The following is a 12,082-nucleotide window of genomic DNA, read 5'->3' as shown; positions in this document are numbered from 1 at the left end:
TCGCCCTCGGCCGCCGGCCGCCGCAGCTCCTCCACCCGGCCCCGTCGTCCCGTGCCCGGCCGCCCGCGTCGCCCTTCGCCGGAGCTCGGCCGGATCCGGCGAGATTCGGCCGGATCCGCCTCGCCCCGCCCGTCTCCGGCTTCCTCCCCACGCCTCCCTCGCCGGAGAGCTCGCCGGAGCTCTTCTCCGGCCAGATCCGTGAAGATGGATCAGATCCACCACCTCGCCCATCCAAACGCCTCCGCCCGTCCCGGATCTCTCCGTCCCGGAACGTCCCCATCCACTTTTCCGCGGAGGTGAAATTTCCACCAAGTCCATGTTATTTTGACATTATCATGCCAAGTTCAACGCATCATATCTCTGCATCTGTAGCTCCGTTTTGTGCGTGTAATATGTCAAATTGTTCGTCTCAACGAGTACTTCATTTCATTCCATTGCATCATGTTCATTTGAGTTGATCTTGATGCCTGAATCATTGTTGCAAGAGTGCTTCATGTTGTCTGCTGTCTGTCAACAGAACTTGCTCTTTTGTCATTTTTGCCATGATTGATGTGTGCGTCCTATGAGGTTGATGTCTACATGTGTTTTGATCTATGCCATGTCTTCTTTACATAGGTGCTTACCATGTATTTTTGTGATCAATGTGGTGACTAGCACAAGCATGCAAACTAGGCATCGTGATGTTACTGATTTCAGTCCCTGTTCTGCTGTTATTTTGATGTCATGTAAACTTGATGCTACAGAGAGATCCATGCATATTTTGAGATACTTCAGTAAGGGTGTTTTGAACATATAGTTAATGTTTATCCATTAATGCCCCTGTTTGCAATTATGGAGTAGTCTAGCATGTCATTTTCGTGCTCTACTTTTGCTTCAAAATGTTTCCTGGCAGATTGTTTACATGTTATTCAATTTTGCCAAGGTTGTTGTAGTTGATCTTTGCATGCTATGAACTTTTTCTTACCTTGGTTGGTTACATAAACATGTCTTCTTGCTGATGCTATGCTTATCTTGTCATGCAATGACTTGTGGTGAGTGAATAGAGCTTGTTAAGTAGTGTACTTGTAACTGTTTTGCTAGGCTGAATCTGTTATTTCGTGATGCTATGTAAATCTGCTTCTACTAGTCATTCTATGCATAATCTGGTGATGTTCACTAAATATGTTTTGTTCTACATGTTATGCTCTAACTACCCATGCCCTGGTTGCATTTATAGCCTGTTGTAGCTTGTTGTAATCTTGCTCCAAAGTTGCTAAATAATGTTGTTGTCAGCCTGTTAACATTAAGTTCAGTTGTTTCCATGATTGTTGCTAGTGATCCATGCACCCTATGAACTTGTTATTGCCATGATTAGCTTCACAAACATGTCTTCTTACTATTGGGTGCCTTGCCATTCCATGTATTGCTCTGTAGTGAGTGGTACAAGCTCATCTACATGCCTACTTATCGTTGTTCCTGCCATGCATGAATCTGTCTTATACCTTGCCATGTTTACGTGGGTGCCATCATATCTTCTGATCCTTTTTGGCTCATGGTCAGTAAGGGACTTTTCTTTGCATTTAGTAGTATCATGACATGCCTTTGTTTGCCATGATAAGTTCCTGTAACATGTTGTTTGATAGCTCTAAACATTGCAACCTGATGTTATTTTCTGCAAAGTCTGAATTGTTATTGTTTGCAATCTTGCCATGTGTGTTTGAGTATGTTCTAGTGATTTTTGGAGATAGCTCAGTGTTCATGTTTTGTTATGCTTTACCTGTACATCATGCCGATGCCTTTTGTTTTCATATTGTGGTACTGTAGCATGTTGTTTTGATGCTTGCAATATGCCTAGTTGCTGTTTTGGACAGATGGTTGCTAAACTTGTATAGTGTGTGAGTGTTGCACCGTTGCTCCGTTTTGAGTGTGCTCTTTATGAACTTGCTTAGAATTGCATGTAGTTTCATATTATCATGTTGCATCCTTGTTTTGAGGTGTTTTCTTGATGCTTGGATGCACTTTGCATCAATGCCATGTTTAACTTGTTTTGCTCATATCTTCTAGGCCGTAGCTCCGAATTAAATGAACTTTATATGTAACTTGACTAGAATCTCGTGTAGATCATCTTGGTGCATCTTAACTTGTTGTTTAACAACTTGAACATAATGTTTATTCAGATCTGGACCAACTTCGAAATTTGCATATGAGGACTTGTCGGAATTGTTATATGTTGTTCCCGGCCTCATTTAAACTTGCCTTGATGTGTTGTTCTTGTTTGCATCATCTCTTGCCATGAGTAGATTCATGTAGTCTTGTCATGCATCATGCTTGTTGTGCATCATGCCTTGTTCTTGTGTGGTGTGTTTACCATGTTGTGTGCTTCTTCTTGTTAGTTCCTGTTTCGTTGCGATCGTGAGGATTCGTTCGTCTACGCTTGGTTCGTCTTGTGGCTTCATCTTCTTCATGGACTCGTTCTTCTTCCTTGCGGGATTTCAAGCAAGATGACCGCTACCCTGGATCTCACTACTATCATTGCTATGCTAGTTGCTTCGTTCTATCGCTATGCTGCGTTACCTATCTTTTGCTCATCAAGCCTCCCATATTGCCATGAACCTCTAACCTTTGACACCTTTCCTATGCAAACCGTTGTTTGGCTATGTTACCGCTTTTGCTCAGCCCCTCTTATAGCGTTGCTAGTTGCAGGTGAAGTTGAAGATTGCTCCATGGTGGACATGATTTATATTTGGGATATCACAATATCTCTTATATTATTAATGCATCTATATACTTGGTAAAGGGTGGAAGACTCGGCCTTATGCCTGGTGTTTTGTTCCACTCTTGCCGCCCTAGTTTCCGTCATACCGGTGTTATGTTCCCGGATTTTGCGTTCCTTACGTGGTCGGGTGATTTATGGACCCCCTTGACAGTTCGCTTTGAATAAAACTCCTCCAGCAAGGCCCAACATTGGTTTTACCATTTGCCTCACCACCACCTATACCTTTCCCTTCGGTCGGCCAACCCGAGGATCATCGTCATTTTAGCCCCCCCCCCCCGGGCCAATGCTTGTCTAAGTGTTGGTCCAAACCGAGCGATGTCCGGCGCCCCCTGGGCAACCAAGGTCTATGCCAACCCGACGTCTGGCTCATCCGGTGTGCCCTGAGAACGAGATATGTGCAGCTCCTATCGGGATTTGTCGGCACAGTGGGAGGCTTTGCTGGTCTTGTTTTACCATTGTCGAAATGTCTTGTAAACCGGGATTCCGAGTCTGATCGGGTCTTCCTGGGAGAAGGTATATCCTTCGTTGATCGCGAGAGCTTATCATGGGCTAAGTTGGGACACCCCTGCAGGGTATAATCTTTCGAAAGCCGTGCCTGCGGTTATAGGCAGATGGGAATTTGTTAATGTCCGGTTGTAGATAACTTGACACCAGATCCGAATTAAAACGCATCAACCGTGTGTGTAGCCGTGATGGTCTCTTTTCGGCGGAGTCCGGGAAGTGAACACGGTTTCTGTGTTATGTTTGACGTAAGTAGGAGTTCAGGATCACTTCTTGATCATTGCTAGCTTCACGACCGTTCCGCTTGCTCTCTTCTCGCTCTTATTTGCGTATGTTAGCCACCATATATGCTTAGTCGCTGCTGCAACCTCACCACTTTACCCCTTCCTTTTCTATTAAGCTTTGCTAGTCTTGATATCCATGGTAATGGGATTGCTGAGTCCTCGTGGCTCACAGATTACTACAACAACAGTTGCAGGTACAGGTTGTGCGATGATCATGACGCGAGAGCGATGCTTGCTTGTTTTGGAGTTCTTCTTTTGCTTCTTCTTCGATCAGGGGATAGGTTCCAGGTCGGCAGCCTGGGCTAGCAGGGTGGATGTCGTTTGAGTTTCTGTTTGTGATTCATCCGTAGTCGGATGTTGATCTTATGTATTGTGATGTTGTATTCGTATGGCATTGTATGCTTTATGTATGTATCCCCATCTATTATGTAATGTTGATGTAATGATATCCACCTTGCAAAAGCGTTTCAATATGCGGGTCTATCCTTGGTGGGACCTTCGAGTTCCTTTTGGATAGGGTCGCATATTGGGTGTGACATAGCATCCCTTCATCATATGGATAAGAATAGCGGCATATGTTGCCAAGATTGTGGATTCATGTATATTGTTTGTAATACTTTGTAAGGTCCTCGAGAATAATTAATAAAGTGGTTGTATGCATCTTCCAGATGCAGAGGCCGGGGGTCATCCTCCTTTTCTAAAAAAAAGAAACTTATTGCCATATTTAAAATCCAGACCGTCGGTTCGGGTTTTCACCAGTCAAACCGCCGGTTCCCCGGTTCAGTGACTGGCTTGTAGTCGTCGCTAGGTGGTCCACGAAGCTGGATGTAATTTTTATTACCTCTGATGTTCGTTGTACTGCCATGATTTAAGATGAATAGATAGAAAGTTTCTCACAAAAAAGAAAAGGCTAGGAAATTGTGCCAACTAAGGCCCTGCTTGGAATGGGTGTAACCTTATACACATGTATTTATTTTACAGATGTAAATTACCGGTCAACACTTGTTTTTTGCCTAAAACAAAAATGACGGGGCAAGGTGTGTATTCTAAACCAGCTAGAAACGGAGCCAAAACATGAATCCAAACAGGGCCTAAGCCTGTTTTCCAATCGATGCTTAGTACTAGTACAACCTTAGCTCTCTTTTCCAGCAAAAAGAAAAACTCGGTTTTTTTTTGCGTAAATATACAAACCTTATTACCTCCGAACATTTGAACAATCGATGATATAATTCAGTTCAGAGGAACATATATTTTCCTCTTATGCGCTTCCAACGCAAATTATTTCTTTATCTATACTATACAGTCTATATACTCTATACTCACTGGGCTACAATCACAACTAGCTAGCTACACAACAGATAACAGACTGGACAGAAACACAAGATACAGCAGAGAATAGATATATACAGATGAAGAGGAATACACCTACTGCTTACACACGTAGACCTATACTGCAAGGACCTGTATACTGAAGATGATGCGAGCTAGGAGCTGCCGTGGGACCTGGCCGACGACACAGACTGCGCCGAGACAGAGGCCGTCGGGCTGTGCACCTCCCTCTCCGAGTTGCCGGCCCGGGCCTTCCCGCTGATCCTGCTGATGCTGTCTTGCGCGACTTCGATGAACCAGTCGTCGCTTGGAAGCGCGCTGCAGCAGAGATTGGCAATGCTGCTATGTCAGATTCAGATACAAGTGCTGGTATCTCAAATTTAACTGGCTTGAACAGAATTTATTAGACACTGGGTCACTGGGATGGAATGTTGAAGTTGGATAAACAGTTAAAAATTACCTATCAGGATCCAATCCGGTAGCAGAGAATGCTGCCATCGCTCTATCAATTATGTGCAGTATGACATTGTGCACGTGCCGCGACAAGAACCGGCCTTGCCCGAAAAGGATGACAAACTGCATGTCCAGGTAGAACTGGGAAAGAAAAATGTGTTAAAAAATTGGTAGCGTAAAGTTATGAGGGACACAAGGAGCTTACCTGCTGAAGACCAAGGGGGCCGAGAGCCCTTGGCCCCTCTTCGATTTCCTCCCAGAAGCTCTGGTCATCCGAGAGCCACAGTATGACTGTTTCAGTCAGCCGCATCATCAGCAATGTAGCAAACCTTTCCCTGCCAACAAACATCTCTGCAGCGATGCTCGCCATCCTATTCAGTTTTGTGTATAATTCCTGCAATGTGGACTGCAGATGAGATACCGCAAAAGAAAATAGTTTCTTGGGCAGATTTACAAAGCGACGAGGTGCAGCTGACCACTCAGGCCTCATGACTTGTTATCTGAAATCTGGCAAAACACGACTCTATCCATTTCCAAACATGTTCAAATGGCTAGCATTTCTCTAAGTCATTAAGGTAACAAATTTTCTCGAGATTTGTCTTTCCTTCCAAAGATATTTTGAAAACAGACGGATAAGCAGCTCACTACATCAGAACTAGAAGTAATATGTTGCCTTGATAAATTTTAAATATGATTTGTTTACAATTGGGTTGTTTATCCTAACATAAGGCTAAACGCACAACAAAAATGTAACATCTAGGACTAGATACAATACATTTACTATACATATACAAGCAAGAAAGTATCACTGGATCATAAATTCATAAATAATAGACTTATTCACCGTACAACTATCATTAAGAGTCAAACTGCTACTAAAATCCACCAAGAATCAACATTCTATGGAAGGTAGTTTGGCCAAAAATAAAATTTAACAGAAGATCCAATAACCAGCATGGCGACACATGCCATGGTGGACCATGTTCTTCAAACTAATATTAAACATAAGGTTTATCGATCAAGTTTTTAAGGGCAGAAACTTGCAGTACCTGAAAAATTAGAGATGGAACCCATTCTATCTCTTCAGCATTATTGTCCATATTGATGTACATTTCTGCGCTCAGATGGGTGTCACCTTCTTCCGTGAATATAAGATCAAGAGCATGCTGCCTGCAGAAACTATCTCTAAGTTTATCCACCATATGTTGCAGCTTCCTTTTCCATTCGCGTTGCTCAGCACGGTTTTGCTTGTCGGGACCCCTTATACGCATACTGCCCATGCTGGCCTGGTTTACAGACGAGAGCTTCATAGCTGCTCTAGGTAACAACTCCTCGGCAAGTAAGGATGCATTGGCTAACAATGCTAATTGCTGCTCCTCGGTCTCTGCCATGCGAATAATCTTATTTCCTAAACCTTCCAAATTTGCTTCATCATCCATTGAGCCCGGCAGTGCACTCACGAGCAAATCGACATATGTATTGAATATTTTCAGAAGCCCATCCATTATAGAACCACCCAACTGCAAACTAAGCAGTGGCCCAACATCCTCAAAGAAATCCTGCAAAAAATACCATTAATTATCATTGTATATGGATCCTACAAAAACAGGGCACAGTAAATATATTGTAGAAGAATTATTAAATCATATTAACAGTATCTCTCAAAGCAAAACATAATAATTAATCAGCTGCCATATGCTTAAAGGGCGGGACAAAGATACCCCAATTAATGTAGCTTGAAAGTTGAAACATCTGACAATAAATAGATAGTTACCTGAACCATTGAATTGAACCGATGGGCACTGCTCGAGAGCTTCGGCTGGAGTGCCAAATTACCAGCAGATGCTCTAGCAAATGTCCTTATACCAGTTGGAGGATAGATTAGTGCCCAGTCATCAGCTGCCGCTAATGCAGAAGTACTCTCTTCGATTCTCCTTAAATTGGAATCTAATGCTTGCTCGACACAGGGTCTGAACTGTTTCAAGAGAACTGCTGAAAGTGACAGACCACGAGCTTCTAACAAGGAGGTATAACCAAGTGCTATCTGAACGCACTCGGCAGCAGCTCTTAAGCCCCCAGCTGCTGCACAAGATCCTAAAGCATGCCTCTTCACAAGCAAGGTAAACTCCATTGCCTGCTTAGTAGCCCAAGTAACTAGTTCAGATGCATAGGATGGTTCATCACCAAACACTTCCATAGAGTCACTGAGAGCATTAGCTATGACAGAGAAAACTTGCTTTGCAAGAGACGCGGTGTAAGCCACACTATGCACTGTGCTAGACGGACGTGTTGTTTGTATTTTGGACTGAAGCCTTTGGTTATGTGCACTGAGCAACAAACTATGAGCACGAGGTCCATCACCAAGTCGCTTGAGAGCAGAAGCTGCAGCACGAAGTTCAACGCCACAAGTAGAAGACTGGCAGGCAGCTTCAGCAAGTTGATCTGACAGCTTCTGACGATTATCAGAGATAACCCCCTTCAAAGCAACAATGTCAGCTGTGGCAAGAGTCTGTTTCTTTTCTGCATCAACAGCAATTCGTTCTGCTTCATCCAGGGCATCCAGTGCTTCATCCACTCTTCTCTCAGCTAGCAAGACATCAAGCTTGTCGGGAAAATCTATATGCCATTTCTGTATTTCTGAAAGTTCCTGGTATTCAACAGTGGAGATGTTCTCTTCTGCGGAATCTTCAGGTCCCATAATCAAGGAATCAATCTGAATCCCTTCGGATAGACCATGAATTAGAGCTGACTCTGTATTTAGCAGATTTCGGATAGATAGCAGCTCCCTTTCAAGTTCAGATATCTCCTTCGATGTTCTGATAAAGAGTAGTTTTCAGACATTGCTTTTCAAAGCCATGTGTAGTGGAAAGGAAGAAGACAAAGTTGGGAAGTGGCAGAAATGCAATAATAAGAAATTTCCTGAGTGTACAAATATAGTGCATGCCATAAAATTCAGGATTTATGAATAGAGCGTTGCCGTAAATGGACACGGAATTTAAGAAACACCATCCACTCAGAACAATAGAAGAACTGTTATTAAGAAATTGCTGGCTTCATACTGTTCTCAAGCAATCATTGGAAACTTGGAATATGTTTCTTTCATCTCAGAAGTGCTGTTACGCATATAGTCGTATTGACTGCAGAACTTGAGAGACCAAATTATTGGCAGTAAGACATGCTAGGGCACAAACCATTTTGGCAAAATAAAAACAGGGGAAGGGGGAATTTGTCAGACACAAGTACACTCCAGAAAGACAATCCGTTGGTTGAGATTAAATATCAGCAGCTGATTTCACACATGACGAATACAGCATAATTAAGTGTATACACTTGAACGCACCTGATGAATGCAGCATAATTAGCATATACACTTGTACGCATCTCTTCAGCAGAAGCCTTCTTTAGGTCTTGCAGATAAGAACACAGGTGCCTTATTTCCTGCCATAAATTTTGAACATGAGCCATGGTTCATTTTCCAAAGCATCTGGTGCTTTAATATTTCAACAGGCCATTCAAGAACAATACGCTTCAAAGCGCCGCCATTCGAGAGGGTGAGTCTGCCTAAGAAGCACATGTCCATCACATGGTGCAACAACAGTGTTCATTCATAAACATGATTTTACCCAGGATTCAAGATCGTTCACTAAATTGATGGGAGGAGTCGATCTCACTCCGCTCAGCAGAAAGCCCAGTAACAGGGAATTATAATCTGCCATGCGTTTCCGAGGTCTACCTTCAGTTGACGAAACACCTCCAACATCCAAATTGACTGTGATAAGCAAGTAGTACTAGTCCAACAGTGGCCCTAACCCATAACAGCAGGTACAGGATCCTAACGCCAACGCGTGATAGAAACAGAATTTCTCACAGAAAAGCTGCAGGATCGAAAGGTAACGCATAATAATTAGTTAAGAAGTTGCATTCTCGTTTCCATTTTTAGTCAGGCAGAGCTAACCGTCAGCTCCAAACCAACACACGTGCCCGCCCCGTCCGCGGATTACCCCACGAGGAGCAGCACGACATCCCTCTCTGCTTCGGTGCCTCCTCCAAAGCTGCTCCACTAGTGCACAGAACAAAAGAAAAAAAATAGACTCGTCTCTCCCCTGGATCATGGCGTGCACGCAGCGTCGGCGCGATCGACGGCAATTTCTACCAGGAGGAACTCGCGTCGACGCATAAGAAAGTACTCCTACTGGAGTATCTCGGAACACGGAAGAAAGACCATGCCCTCCCCTGAGTCGCTCACCTTCTCGGTCATGGTCTGGCACTTGGACTGCACGTACGAGTCGGGGTCGAACTTGTCGGTCTTGAAGATCTTGAGCTTGTCGGCGAGCTGCACGCCGGCGCCCCCGCCGACGCCGCCCGCCGCCGCGGCGCCCGCCGGGAGCACGCCGGAGTGGCCGGCCGGGCGCGACCGCGACGACCTGGCGGCGCCCGACGCCATCGGAGTCGGAGGCCAGCCGTCGGGAACTCAGCGACCCCTGGCGCGGGCGAAGAACGACGGGGCTCCCTCCCTCCCCGCGGGATCCAGAAGCTTCTAGAAGCGCGGGGGCCGGCGCGGCGGACGTGTGTCTTTGATTCCTGCGACACACGAGGGGCGGGTTGGTTGGTCCGGGATTTTGGATTTTGTCGCTCGAGTTTTTAGGCAGGGGAATGGCTTTGGGAATGGAGACACACAGCTTGTTGTGGCCGGCAGCTGTGCGGGAATGAAAGTTGCGTGGGCAACTTGGCCGTCGTGTTCTCCGCGTGATCCCGAGAAACTCCCAATTGGGACCAACTATTGATCGGGAAACAAGGGTTTATAAGGCTGGTCATAGTGGGGATAACTTAGATTAATAAACATGCATATGTTACTAGTCTATGTTACTACTTTTATAGTGCATAGTATCATATAGTAGTATCATAGATGGATTTATTGTCATGCATGACACATAATAGCATCACGTTTATTATGTTAATGTATCTACCTATGTTACTATAACCATCTCTCTCTTCTTTATTTACCTGCCACATAAGCACGTTTGCGAGTCACAAGTACATGTTACTACTTATGTTACCCCCACTATGGCCAGCCTAAAAGGAAAAAGAATCTAAGAGCTTTTTTTTGGGAATGAGAGTTTTTTAGGACGCCGATAACTGTTACACGTGTGGTATATTCGACATGCGCCCACACACCGTGTATGGTGTGAGCAGGAGGCAGCCCACACGGTCTGTGTGTGGACGGATATTAGAATTGCCCACATCCTGGGCGCGGCTGCTTCATGCCACACGTCAACAAGTACTACTCATCTCCACCCCGCGCGTGTGGCACAAAGCAAAAATGCCCACACTTCCTGATGCAACTACGTTAGGTACATCGCATAGTTGCCATCTTGGTTGGCATATGTAGTTATCCGGGATGGCAAGTGTATATGTAAAAGCATGACAACTCTATCTGATTTAGTTAACTATAGTTGCCATGTCTAATTTATGGTAGTTGCCGCATGTAATCAAACTGTAGTTGTCGTGTGTGATTAACTACTTACCACATATGGTCAAACATTAGTTGCCATGTGTGTTTATCTAGTTGCTATGTATGGTCCAACCATAGTTGCCATGTGTGTTTATCTGGTTGCCACATACGCGCACAGTTGCCGTCTAGCAAAAAATCACAGTTGTCATGTGTGTTTACCTAGTTGTCACGTTCGTCTAACTGCAGTTGCCATCCACAATGTAGGAGTGTTGTGTGGGTGAAAAGTAGTTCGCCCACACGCGCATAAAATAGGTGGCTGGTTGTGTGGGCAGAAACTAGTTCGCCCACACAGTGCAGCTGGCAAACAGCATGGTGCTAGCGTGTGGGCAAACTCTCCAACGCCCACACACCAGCCCCGTCCTACGTGGCACACAAAATCAACTTTTTCATGCCAAGATTCGTGCAAAGGCATTGGACGACGATCGAGACGTATGAGCGAGTTGGGTAACGCCCACATGTGTGGGCGTTAGTGTTTCCGTTTTTTTAACCCAAATGATAAGTAACACACATCAGGTGCGTGGCACTCCGGCTCTAATGTTTTTCGATGGCGGTTCCAGTCACGCGAGGATGACATTTCCAGTGATAAAGGGCAAGTTTATATCGAAGATAAACTAAAACACAAAAGTTATCATCCTCACGTCACTAAACTTGCCGTCGAAAACGTTCGAAATTGGCATGTGCTCATACCTGACGTCGATACCTATCAGGGTCCTTTTAAGAGGAAATGAGAGTTTTTTTTGCAACAAAAGATAAATGAGAGTTCAGGGGGCCAATTTCCATCGATTTGTGGCAGGGGCTCACATCAAACATGATAACATGCAACTATGTCGAAGGAGACGGGTCGCATCACATTGGGCCCGACCTCACTGGCCAGCAGTTAAATGAGAACATGATCCTATGGGACAAGGTGACCAGTACGGTGCTCATGCCGGAGGAGACGGATCGCATCACTTAGAGTTGGGAGGCCAGTGGGGGCTACGTACTCCACGAAATCAGCTTACGAGGCCAAATTCGTAGGACGGGAGGTGGGGCCGACAGCAGAATTTACTTGGAAATCCAAGGCCGCGCTATGTTGCAGGTTCTTTCTTGTTGGGGAACGTAGCAAAAAATCAAAATTTTCCTACGTGTCACCAAGATCTATCTATGGAGAGACTAGCAACGAGGGGAAGGAGAGTGCATCTACATACCCTTGTAGATCGCTAAGCGGAAGTGTTCAAGAGAACGGGGTTGAAGGAGTTGTACTCGTCG

The 12,082-nt window shown here is 44.9% G+C and overlaps 1 protein-coding gene across 1 annotated transcript; it reads right to left on the bottom strand.

Annotated features, from left to right (window-relative positions):
* Positions 1 to 4,748: 4,748 nt before the first annotated feature.
* Positions 4,749 to 10,043, bottom strand: LOC119312330 (exocyst complex component EXO84B-like). Its single transcript, XM_037588056.1, has 7 exons — positions 9,569 to 10,043; positions 8,663 to 8,760; positions 7,097 to 8,138; positions 6,372 to 6,881; positions 5,528 to 5,716; positions 5,330 to 5,463; positions 4,749 to 5,187 (listed from the first exon to the last, which is right to left on the bottom strand). Exons 1-7 carry the CDS (start codon positions 9,764 to 9,766, stop codon positions 5,025 to 5,027), a joined length of 2,334 nt encoding a protein of 777 aa, XP_037443953.1. The 5' UTR covers positions 9,767 to 10,043; the 3' UTR covers positions 4,749 to 5,024.
* Positions 10,044 to 12,082: the final 2,039 nt, after the last annotated feature.

The sequence above is a fragment of the Triticum dicoccoides genome, chromosome 5B (assembly GCF_002162155.2).
Source record: "Triticum dicoccoides isolate Atlit2015 ecotype Zavitan chromosome 5B, WEW_v2.0, whole genome shotgun sequence".
NCBI classification, from domain to species: domain Eukaryota; kingdom Viridiplantae; phylum Streptophyta; class Magnoliopsida; order Poales; family Poaceae; genus Triticum; species Triticum dicoccoides.
This window is presented reverse-complemented; position numbering and strand designations above follow the sequence as displayed.